Genomic DNA, 12,459 nt, shown 5'->3' with positions numbered 1-12,459 from the left:
AGGCTGGGCACAGTGGCTCACACCTGTGATCCCAGCACTTTGGGAGGCCGAGGTGGGTGGATCATGAGTTCAGAAGATAGAGACCATCCCGGCCATGGTGAAACCCCATCTCTATTAAAATACAAAAAACTTATCTGGGCATGGTGGCAGCGCCTGTAGTCCCAGCTACTCAGGAGGCTGAGGCAGGGAATCACTTGAATCTGGGAGACGGAGGTTGCAGTGAGCCAAGATCGTGCCACTACACTTCAGCCTGGCAAAAGAGCAAGACACCGTCTCAAAATATACAAATAAATAAATAAATAAATTACAAAATGAGGCCAGGCATGGTGGCTCATGCCTGTAATCCCAGCACTTTCGGAGGCCGAAGCAGGAGGATCATGAGGTCAAGAAATCGAGACCATCCTGGCTAACATGGTGAAACACCTGTCTCTACTAAAATACAAAAATTAGCTGGCCATGGTGGCGCGCGCCTGTAGTCCCAGCTACTCAGGAGGCTGAGGCAGAATTGCTTGAACCCAGGAGGCGGAGGTTGCAGAGATCGCACCACTGCACTCCAGCCTGGCGCCTGGCCACAGAGTGAAACTGTCTCAAAAAACCAAAAAGGCCGGGCGCGGTGGCTCACACCTGTAATCCCAGTACTTTGGGAGGCCGAGGCGGGTGGATCACGAGGTCAAGAGATTGAGACCATCCCGGTCAACATGGTGAAACCCTGTCTCTACTAAACATACAAAAAATTAGCTGGGTTGGCCGGGCGCGGTGGCTCAAGCCTGTAATCCCAGCACTGTGGGAGGCCGAGGCGGGTGGATCACGAGGTCAAGAGATCGAGACCATCCTGGTCAACATGGTGAAACCCCGTCTCTACTAAAAATACAAAAAATTAGCTGGGCATGGTGGCGTGTGCCTGTAATCCCAGCGACTCAGGAGGCTGAGGCAGGAGAATTGCCTGAACCCGGGAGGCAGAGGTTGCGGTGAGCCGAGATCGCGCCATTGCACTCCAGCCTGGGTAAGAAGAGCAAAACTCCGTCTCAAAAAAAAAAAAAAAAAAAAAATTAGCTGGGAATGGTGGCGCGTGCCTGTAATCCCAGCCTCCTGAGGCAGGAGAATTGCCTGAACCCAGGAGGCGGAGGTTGCCGTGAGCCGAGATCGCGCCATTGCACTCCAGCCTGGGTAACAAGAGCAAAACTCCATCTCAAAACAAAAACAAAAACAAAAACAAAAACAAAAAAAACCCAAAATGAAACCTACTGAAAAGGTTTGTCAAATAATTGCTTTGAAAATACGAAGGTACATTTTAGATATCACTGTGTCTTGTCTTAACAGATTCTAATGGTGTACTTAATACTTAAAGCTGATATTCATAAAGACAATTTTATAAATTCTACTGCTTATTTTAGAGAGCAAATTTACGTTCTCAGTTGAGTATCTAATTACTACTTCCAATATTTAACTACAAACTGTGTTTTCTACTAGAAACATGGGACGCCCTGTGAAACTGCAAGAAATAACTTCCCAAAAGCTACTCCAGCTGCCCCAGAGGGAGGATCCAGAACCACGGCCAATGCTTCTCCTTCAGAAGCTCTGTGACCATATCAACAGTGTCCCATTTTCTTTTTTCTTTTTGTTGCCATAGATTTCGCTCTGTCACCCAGACTGGAGTGCAGTAGTGCAATCAAGGCTCATTGCAGCCTCGACCACCTAGGTTCAAGTGATCCTCCCACCTCAGCCTCCTGAGTAGCTGGGAATACAGGTGCACACCACTGTGCCCTGCTAATTTTTTTAATTTAGTAGAACATGAGGTCTCACTATGTTGCCCAAGCTGGTCTCAAACGACTGAGCTCAGATGATCCTCCCACCTCAGCCTCCCAAAGTGCTGGGATTACAGGCATTAGCCACTGCGCCTGGCCAAAGAATGTCTCATAAAAGTCAAATGTAGGGCCAGGCGCGGTGGCTCAAGCCTGTAATCCCAGCACTTTGGGAGGCCGAGGCGGGTGGATCACAAGGTCAAGAGATCGAGACCATCCTGGTCAGCACGGTGAAACCCCGTCTCTACTAAAAATACAAAAAATTAGCTGGGCATGGTGGCGCGTGCCTGTAATCCCAGCTACTCAGGAGGCTGAGGCAGGAGAATTGCCTGAACCCAGGAGGCGGAGGTTGCGGTGAGCCGAGATCGCGCCATTGCACTCCAGCCTGGGTAACAAGAGCGAAACTCCGTCCCAAGAAAAAATAAAATAAAATAAAAATAAAAGTCAAATGTCGGCTTGGATTTCATCTCCAATTGTGTCACTAACATGTAGCCCTTCTCCAGCAGGGGGCAGCCAGGCATGTTAATTCACAGGCTGTGTGACACAGGTGGGCGCTTTGTCTCACTGCGTCAGGGAGCAGGGTCTGCCCAACACGGTGCTGAGGCCACACAGCCCTTGGGAGAGTCTAACCCCATCATGCCACCTTCTTCTGAAGCTCCTGAGACTAAAACAGTTTAGCTGTTCAGTGAGTCCTCTCTGGCCTCCGGGACCTCCTCAGCGGCAGGAAGGAGGCCAACAGAGCACCCAGGACGCAGGACCACAGAGAGGCCTCTTCCAACCACGAGTCAAGGCACTGCAGGAGAAATCCACTGTACTCCATGATCACACGCGAGCGGATGACCTAGAGAACCAGGCCGAGGAGGGTCCTCAAACAGGCCCTGCACACGTTCTGGGGTTCTGCGCTGGCGCAGCCCAGTACAGCCCTGTCTGAGAACTGCGTGGCAGGCAGGATTAAGAGCTGTAAACAGCATTTCGTTTAACTCAAAATCCTACCTCTGAAACTTTCACCTAAGGAAATGAACCTTAAGAAATTCCTGCCAGGTGCGGTGGCTCACGCTTGTCATCCCAGCACTCTGAGAGGCTGAGGCGGGTGCATCACCTGAGATCAGGAGTTTTAGACCAGTCTGGCCAACATGGTAAAACCCTGTTACTACTAAAAAATAAAAAAAAATTAGCCAGGCGTGGTGGCATGCATCTGTAATCCCAGTTACTTGAGAGGCTGAGGCAGGAGAATCGCTTGAACCTGGGAGGTAGAGGTTGCAGTGAGCCGAGACTGCACCACTGCATTCCAGCCTGGGTGACAGAGCATGACTCTCTCCCCAACCCCTAAAAAAGTCAAAAAACAAACTTAGCTGGGCATGGTGGCATGTGCCTGTGGTCTCAGTTATTCAGGAGGCTGAGACGGAAGAATTAATAAAAAACAGGGGCCGGGCGCGGTGGCTCACGCCTGTAATCCCAGCACTTTGGGAGGCCGAGGCGGGTGGATCAGGTCAAGAGATCGAGACCATCCTGGTCAACATGGTGAAACCCCGTCTCCACTAAAAATACAAAAAATTAGCTGGGCATGGTGGTGCGTGCCTGTAATCCCAGCTACTCCGGAGGCTGAAGCAGGAGAATTGTCTGAACCCAGGAGGCGGAGGTTGTGGTGAGCCGAGATCGCGCCATTGCACTCCAGCCTAGGTAACAAGAGCGAAACTCCGTCTCAAAAAAAAAATAAATAAATAAATAAATAAAATAAAAAAAATAAAAAACAAAAACCCTCACAAGATCCTTGAGGTGTAAGAGATGAAAGTGAATCTGACGCTGAGATTCTCAACAGAAGGTGACATTTAAACACTCTAGGGGCCAGGGGGCAGTGACTCATGCCTGTAATCCTAGCACTCTGGGAGGCTGAGGCAAGCAGATCACCTGAGGTCAGGAGTTCGAGACCAGCCTGAGCAACATGATGAATTTTGCTGAGACCCCGTCTCTGCTAAAAATACAAAAATAGCGAGGCGTGGTGGCAGGTGCCTGTAATCCCAGCTACTTGGGAGGCTGAGGCAGGAGAATTGCTTGAACCTGGGAGGCGCAGGCTGCACTGAGCTGAGATTGCACCACTGCACTCCAGCCTGGGTGACAGAGGGAGATTCTGTCTCAAAACAGAAAAATAAAACAAAACAAACAAAAAACACTCTAGGTATGAAAGGCACTTCCTCTGTCTGGAAGACCCTCCACCTTCTTCCCATTAAGTCCTTAACTTGTCCAGCCCAAGCCTCCAGAGCGTCCTTCCATGGAGCTGCCCAACGTGGCTCTCACCGCCACGCCTTCAGCGTTGTGGTCATTTGTGCCTGCGCACCCAGTGCTGCAGGCGCCTTCCACCCGTGTGCCTCCAGGACGGTTCCTCAAGACACTCTGATGAGCTGCAAGCTCACAGTGAGCTGGGGGTGCAGCCTGAGTTCCTGCTGCCTGCGCTTCTGAGGCCGTGCTGCCACGGCACTCAGGAAACACACCTGCCTCCTGAGCCTCACTGCACAGCCGTGGACAGCAGCCTGCAGGACCACTGGCAAGTTTTGTTGCCAAAATTCCTCTTCCAGGAAAAAAAATGTCAATTGTTGACAATTAGATATTATGATCAGTAACTCACTTGAGTCATCTAAAGATGGCTGATACCACTGAGTCTCAAGGAAGCAGCCACAGGGGCCACACGAGGCTTAGCACACTTGGAAACCGTCCCTGCAGACAGCAGCCCCGAGTGCCACAGCTGAGCCTCACGGACGAGAGGCATGGTGGGGCAGGAGCTCTATGATGAGCAGTCACGCCTCACAGGGGAGGGGCCTTCTCCACAAGAAGCTGTGTGAAAATGTGACCAGTTGCTTTGTTTCTGGTTAAGTTTCTGACTGTAAAGTAACTGTAGCTTCACATGCAGTTGTAAGAAAGGGGGCCGAGCAATGCCTTGTCCACCTGCTTCCAGGGGTCACATCGCAAGCAATGACTAGATCCGAGCCGGGCTCTCCCTCCACGACGGTCCTCCAAGCTCCTGGGCCACCCCGTGACACACACGCAGTGTGTGCGCTCATGTACCCACCGCAGCCAAGGCGGGCAACAGCCCAACCACAGGATCCCTCGGCTGTCTCCCTCCCCATCCTTGGCCCCTCGCAACCACAAATCTCTGTTCCATCTCTGTAACTTTTGCCTTCAGAGAACGCTCTATAGAAAACTGAAAACCAGGGCCGGGCGCGGTGGCTCAAGCCTGTAATCCCAGCACTTTGGGAGGCCGAGGCGGGTGGATCACGAGGTCAAGAGATCGAGACCATCCTGGTCAACATGGTGAAACCCCGTCTCTACTAAAAATACCAAACATTAGCTGGGCATGGTGGCGCGTGCCTGTAATCCCAGCTACTCAGGAGGTTGAGGCAGAATTGCCTGAACCCAGGAGGCGGAGGTTGCGGTGAGCCAAGATCGCGCCATTGCACTCCAGCCTGGGTAACAAGAGTGAAACTCCATCTCAAAAAAAAAAAAAAAAAAAATTTTTTTGCAGACAGGGTTTCACTGTTGCCCAGGCTGATCTCCTACTACTGGGCTCAAGCAATCCCCCTGCCTCAGCCTCCTGAGGTGCCAGGACTACAGGCATGACCCACTGCACCACACCCTCAGAGAGGATGTTGAAGTGATGCACATGAAAGCCAGGTCATGCACTGCCATGAACTCCGTATGGGGTTTACGTGGTTCTGGGAAAAGCACAGAGCTCTGCCAGGAATCCAGGATGGCTAACGGCACAGCAAGCATGGGCCTCGGCCCCTCCCCTTGGCTGAACGCTGTGCACGGAGCTTGCGCTGCTGGTTGAACGGGCACCAGCACCTGCCTGGTGTCCCCACGGGACAGGGTAGAGGCCACCACCAATCCACCACATGTAATCGATGGAATTCCGAGTCCCAAGGCTCTGATCCCCTCAAAAGGCCTTCCGGGAGAGAAGGCAGACCATCTGTCTGCTCACGTCTCCCTCCTGGTCAGCGCTGGCTCTCACCTTCAGATAATCCACGAACTCTCGCACTTCCAGCTTGGCTTCGTGCATTCCTGCTACGTCTTTGAAGCTGACCCCTTTCCCCATCTTCCCATCCACAATCGTGAAACGAGCCATTTTAAGCTGATTCTGTGCAGAAAGAACGAAGTACAAGGAGCTGTGCAAAGTGAGGAAATCAGCAACACAACGCAGGAGGCTCAGCCCACGTACCTGAGCTGCTCCAACCCCTTGCCCTGCGTCTCCATTCCAGGATCCCTTTGGCTCCACTCAAGTTAGACTGACAGGGCACATGGGTCAGTCTTGAGGCATACAAGGAAAACTTGTTTCATGTCATTAATTACTAAGAGACTTGACTAGCTATTTACCTTAAAAACCATTACCCCCAGCCGGGCACAGTGGCTCACACCTCTAATCCCAGCACTTTGGGAGGCTAAGGAGGGCAGATCACCTGAGGCCAGGAGTTTGGGGACCAGCCTGGCCAACATGATGAAACCCCATCTCTACCAAAACTACAAAAATTGTGAGCCACGGTGCCTGGTCTAAGGTTGTTCCTTTAAAGACAACCTTTTAAATTCCTCAGCTTCTTAGCTACTAGGAAACGAAGAGGAACAAAGTCTTTGCCAGCTGATCATTTAAAAATATGCATTCAGCCAGGCTGGTGGCTCACAAATGTAATCCCAGCACTTTGGGAGGCCGATGTGGGAGGATCACCTGATCCCAGGAGGTCGAGACCAGCCCGGCCAACACGGCAAAACCCTGTTTCTTTCTTTTCTTTGGAGAAGGAGTCTGCTCTGTCCCAGGCTGGAGTGCAGGGGCACAATCTCGGCTCACTGCAACCTCTGCCTCCCGAGGCAAAACCCTGTTTCTACAAAAATACAGTAATTAGCCAGGCATGGCGGTCCACACCTGTAGTCCCACCTACTCAGGAGACTGAGGCAGGAGGACTGCTTTAACCCAGGAGGTAGAGGTTACAGTGAGCAGAGATCATGCCACTGCACTCCACCCTAGGCAATAAAGCAAGACTTTCTTTAAAAAAGAAAAGAAAAGAAACATGCAGGTTCAACTGCCTTGTAAACTCACCTGGCTCAGGCACCACAGAGTAAGGGTGAGAGGCCCTCAGGCAATGCTGGTCACTAGCCGCCTTGCAGCCAGCCCGGGAAACAAAGCCCATGGGAATTTGGCTGCTGCCAAATTATGGCTTCAGGCTACTCTCCTGGACAGGTTTTCACTGTATTATTTACTGTACCTATCCTACAGCTTATGGGAAAAGTATTCAGCAAACACAAGCAGAAAAATCCTGAGGCTGTAAGTTCAGAGAGCTCTGATTGACAGAACTTACAAAAGCACTGAATCCACCTTCCCTTCCAGTCATTCCAGCCAGGCGGAAAAGGTACCACAGGATGGCCAGGCCCACTGCTGTCATCCCCAGGGCATACAGGGCACTGCCAGAAGAAAAAGAGGCAGGGGCAGGGTCAGATGGCATCACGAGACAGACACACTTTTCTACGTCAGAACCACCAGCAGCAAGGTTTTGAAGACGACAGGAGTAATCCCTACGTCTGGGACTGATGCACAGAGGCAGATGACGTGAAAATGGGTTCTCTCATTTCATTCTCGCTGACTACGCTGTTTCATGAAGGCTTCCCAAACGTCAGACTGAGTGTGCAAAGGCCTGAAATACCTCGTGATCTGGCCAGCCTTGTGACAATAACGGTCAGGATTTTCTATTTTCAGTATATTTTGTTTTCAAAAGTAAGCAATCAGTTTCAATCAGCAAGGCAAGATCAGTCTAGCAGTAAAAAGCAAATCCCAGGCCGGGGGCGCCGTGGCTCAGGCCCGTAGCACCCGTGGCTCAGGCCCGTAACACCTGTGGCTCAGGCCCGTAACACCCAGGCGACGTGGCTCAGGCCCGTAGCACCCAGGCGCCGTGGCTCAGGCCCGTAACACGCGTGGCTCAGGCCCGTAACACCCAGGCGCCGTGGCTCAGGCCCGTAACACCCAGGCGCCGTGGCTCAGGCCCGTAATACCCAGCACTTTGGGGGGCTGAGGCGGGTGGATCACAGGGTCAGGAGTTCAAAACCAGCCTGGCCAACACGGTGAAACCTCATCTCTACTACAGAAAACACAAATATTAGCAGGGCATGGTGGTGTGCACCTGCAATGCCAGCTATTCTGGAGGCTGAGGCAGGAGAATTCCTTGAACCCAGAAGGCAGAGGTGACAGTGAGCCAAGATCATGCCACTGTAGTCCAGCCTGGGTGACACAACGAGACTCCGTCTCAAAAAAAGAAAAGAAAAAAAAAAATTCTGTCTCTACTAAAAATACAAAAAAACTCAGCTGGACGTGGTGGCATGTGCCTGTAGTCCCAGCTGCTCAGGAGGCTGAGGGGGGAGAATCACCTCATCACAGGAGGCTGAGGTTGCAGTGAGCCGAGACTGTGCACTGCACTCCAGCCTGGGTGACAGAGTGAGACCCTGTCTCAAATCCCAGGACTTCAGCCCTCATCCTGAAGGAAGGGCTGCCCTGATCCTCCACCTTCTCTGCATCATCGACCTACAAAGACACGAGAAGCACAGCCTCAGAGCACTGATCTTCCAGGAGTTGCTGGGTTGTACAATTAGAGGTACATCTTTTTTTTTTTTTTTTTGTAGAGATGCGGTTCTCCATGGTGCCCAGGTGGTCTCGAACTCATGGGCTCAAGAGATCCTCCTGCCTCAGCCTCCCAAAGTGCTGGGATTACAGGCATAGCCACTGCATGCAGCTAGAGGTGCATTTTAATCAAAGGAGTACTTGCCAGTCACCGCATTCTACATCTTCAGAGACTACAAGGGAACAATAAACCTCTCTGGTTTCAGTACCTATTGGCCCCTCATTTGCTCCTAGGAAGGAACCTGTGTCAGGGCCCATGGCCCATAAATGCCCACAGCTCCCACCAGGTCTGCTTCTCCCTCAACACTCAAGTGAGAACTTCACATTCCTGTTTCTACCCCTCTTGTAGAAGACAGCAACCCCAGGACATTATCAAAGTCCTTGACTCTCTTTTTCGTTTACTGCTAGGCTGATCTTGCCTTGCTAACTGAAACTGATCAGTTACTTTTGAAAACAAAACAGCATGAAACTAGAAAAACGTGGATGTCGTTATTGTCCAAGGCTGGCTGGGTCACTAGGTATCTCTAGCATTTGTACCCTTCATCTGACCATTGGGGAAAACCTCATGGAACAACATACTCAGCGAAAATTAAACAAGAATGTGAATCAGGCATGCCGGACAACTGAAGAGAGTGACGAAGCAAACTCCAACAGACTCGCATACAGCTGGCCTCCATATCCACGGGCTCCACTTCTCTATGTTCGATCAAGCACAGACTGAAAAATCGCACCAGAGCTGAACGTGCGCAGAAGCTTCTTGTCATTATCCCTAAACAATAAAGGACAACAACTGCCAAAATACTATTTACAGGGTGCTGGGCGTGACTGGCAATCTAGAGACGGCTGAAAGCGTATCAGAAGATGTTCTCAGGTTATTTGCAAACACTTCGGCATTTTCATCAGGGACTTAGGCATCTTCAGATGTTGGTATTCTTGGAAGGTCCTGGAACCAGTCCCCCATGGATACCCAGGGTTGACTACATTTGCAAATTTCCTGGCATTGTATCATTCACTTCTATGTTTATTTAACCCTCCCACAGAGGAGTCTAGTTAACTACAGGCAAAGACAGTTTGAGATTTTTGTTTGCAATCTGTTTCTCACATTACAAAGCCAAGCTGGGTTTAAAGATGTCCGACATACTTTCCAAAGAATCCCGTTCGCTTGTAGGTAACCGGAATCCTATCCTTGCCCTCGATATTCAGCTCATCTTCAGCTGCTCGAAGCTTCTCTTCAAACCTGTCGATATTTGCAACCTGCATTCGGTACATCAAGGCTAGCCGCTGGGGACAGAAAGGAGAGGGGACCGTGAGAAAGACGGAGGAACAGACTGGCAACCCACAGTCAACAGAAAACCTGCAGGGAACCCACGGCGCTGTGAAGAGTATGCCAGTCGGCAACTAGAGATGACTCCAGACCGGGTGCAGTGGCTCACGCCTGTCATCCCAGCACTCTGGGAGGCCAAGGCAGGCCGATCACCTGAGGTCGGGAGGTCGAGGCCAGGCTGACCAACATGGAGAAACCCGTCTCCACTAAAAATACAAAATTAGCCAGGCGTGGCGGCGCAGGCCTGTGATCCCAGCTCCTCAGGAGGTAGGATCTTCCCACTTCACAACAATATGAATGCAACATGCACACCAAGCTCCTTGAGTTAATGATGGGGCTGCCTCCCAACGGGCCCCTGGAGCTGAAAATATCTTCATTCAAGAAGCACGCATCTCCAAGACTAAACACTTGTAGTTTCCTCAACCACAATTTGAGAAATAAAATTTCAACAGACTTTCTGATCTACATTCCACTCATAGGACAACTGTAACAAGTGGAGGGGTTACAAGCTAGGTACTGTGAGCTGCCTCTGCTGGGTACCTAGGACTCAGCCCCAGCTCTGCCGGGGGCCTGCAGACACAAGGGAGCCTCCCCCACAGAGGCCAGTGTGGCTGCAGGACGGGACTGAGGAAAGCAGTCGAGACGGCAGCCCAAACCAGATGTTTCAGGAAATTGCAGCCACAGAGGGTTCGTGCTTCCCCACAAAACCTAAGACTGTTCATCCCTCACACCAGGACACCAGTGGGTCTGCCTCCCTGGCCTGTCATTCTCCAAAAGCAGTGTTTTCCTAAGTGAGCGCCACACACTTACCTCGGATTTCAGCATGACTGGATGGCACCAGCTCAAAGGGAGGACAAGACAGACCTACAGGGCTCTCTGAGGCTCACCGCAAACTCCAGCAGAGGACAGGGGTGGGGGGGCTGGCACCTACTGCTCCCTCACTTACACCCCAAACTGCTAAGATGGCATTCTGAGCATTTTCTCCTTAAGGGAGCTGTTTTATCAGGTGACTCATCCAGAGATGAGCACGATGCTGCAGGTTAAAATAACCTTCCAGGCTGAAATGTGCAGGTGTCCCTCGGAGAATTTACATGAATGAACGCCACCCTCCACACTTAGCCATGGTGTTCATTTGGGTTTCCGGTTTTTAAAAATATCAAGACAGAGCCCAGGAGGTCAAGGATGCAGTGAGCCAAGATCACACACCAGTGCACCTCAGCCTGAGCGACAAAGTGAGACTCTGTCTCAAAAAACAGAGAAAAAGAAAAGGAGAGGGGCTCAGGAAAAAAAAAAAAGAAAGAAAAGGAAAAGCATGCTGAATCCTGAGCAACCCAGTGAAGGCGCAGAGCTCTGGTGGAGGCCCTGGTCATTTCCCCCGGTCTGGGCCACACCAACCCCAGACCACTTTTCCTAATCACTGGTCCACACATTATCCAGGGTTAAAGTGCTCCAAACACAGGTTCTGACACGCTCTTGGAATCTAAAGACCTGGCTGGGTGCAGTGGCTCACATCTGTAATCCCAGCACTTTGGGAGGCTGAGGTGGACAGATCACCTGAGGTCAGGAGTTCGAGACCAGCCTGGCCAACATGGTGAAAACCCATCTCTGCTAAAAATACAAAAATTAGTTGGGTGTGGTGGCAGGCACCTGTCATCCCAGCTACTCAGGAGGCTGAGGCAGGAAAACCGCTTGAACCTGGGGGAAAGACGTTGCAGTGAGCAGAGATCACATTATTGGAATCCAGCCTGAGTGACAGAGTGAGACTCCACCTCGAAAAAAACAAAAAACAAAAAAAGACAACCAAATAAATGCAAATAAATGGGTTGAGGGCCCTGTATGAGAAAGAGGCACACCCTCAACTCCAGGTTTCCAAAAGGACGGCAACAGCCCACGCCCACACCCTCACTCACAGGCCGCCCAAACACCACCGCTCCAGGGTGCAGGTAGACTTCCACCACGTCGCTCTCAGGCACCACCTGGACGCGCTGCACCTCGCCCTTCGCCAGCATCTCGTGGACAAAGTCGTTCCAGGAAATGCTGCCCCCGCTGGAGCTGAGGGCGTTCAGAAGGCTCATGACAACCGCGATGACCAGCAAGGTCCGAAGCCGCTCTCGGTACATCTGGTCCTCCCGCTCCCGGCGCCTCCTGTCCTCTGAGCCAGCAGGGAAGCAAGAAAGAGAACCAAGCGCATGAGCATGACACAGCTGACATCCAGAGCTTCTTCAGGAAAGCTCCACTGAACTGGGAGGGGCAGCGTCCTGTACGGAAGATCCTGCGTTTGTGCCGATTTTTCCCTAAAGATATTGGAGACAAAGACAACGGGAAGCTGTCCCAGGTCACCGACACGTCATTTGCCAAGGTAACTTCAGCAAGGAGCAGGAGTGGTTCCCACCTTAGATAAGAGGAAACCATTTCTTTTTCTTTTTTCTTTTGTTCAGAGATGACAAGAAACCAAGTCACCCCTGCACAGCCAGCATCTATAGCAAACCACTCCACGTGGAGCTCCCCCAAGACAGGCCCACACCTGTTGAATAAACCAAAGCTTCAACTGGTTACCAGCTCTCCTAGCTGTCTGTGTCTAAGGAACTCCACCTCATTACACACACCTGGTCAGATCGGAGCCAAGACCCAGACACAGGCAGGGCCGGGACAAACACTAAGGCCAGTCCAAGGGCCAAATCCTG

At 51.4% G+C, this 12,459-nt stretch overlaps 1 protein-coding gene across 1 annotated transcript; it reads right to left on the bottom strand.

The window, feature by feature from the left end:
• Nucleotides 1-5,382: 5,382 nt before the first annotated feature.
• LOC116546951 (paraplegin-like) lies at nt 5,383-12,196 on the bottom strand. The gene is made up of 4 exons (XM_032273060.1): nt 11,686-12,196; nt 9,593-9,732; nt 7,142-7,244; nt 5,383-5,931 (listed from the first exon to the last, which is right to left on the bottom strand). The coding sequence occupies exons 1-4, from the start codon at nt 11,893-11,895 to the stop codon at nt 5,731-5,733; spliced, it is 654 nt and encodes a 217-aa protein (XP_032128951.1). The 5' UTR covers nt 11,896-12,196; the 3' UTR covers nt 5,383-5,730.
• Nucleotides 12,197-12,459: the final 263 nt, after the last annotated feature.

Source organism: Sapajus apella, unplaced genomic scaffold (genome assembly GCF_009761245.1).
Source record: "Sapajus apella isolate SASKATOON/1434 unplaced genomic scaffold, GSC_monkey_1.0 scaffold1739, whole genome shotgun sequence".
NCBI classification, from domain to species: Eukaryota; Metazoa; Chordata; class Mammalia; order Primates; family Cebidae; genus Sapajus; species Sapajus apella.
Note: the sequence above shows the minus strand (reverse complement) of the source record. Positions and strands in the feature narration are given on the sequence as shown.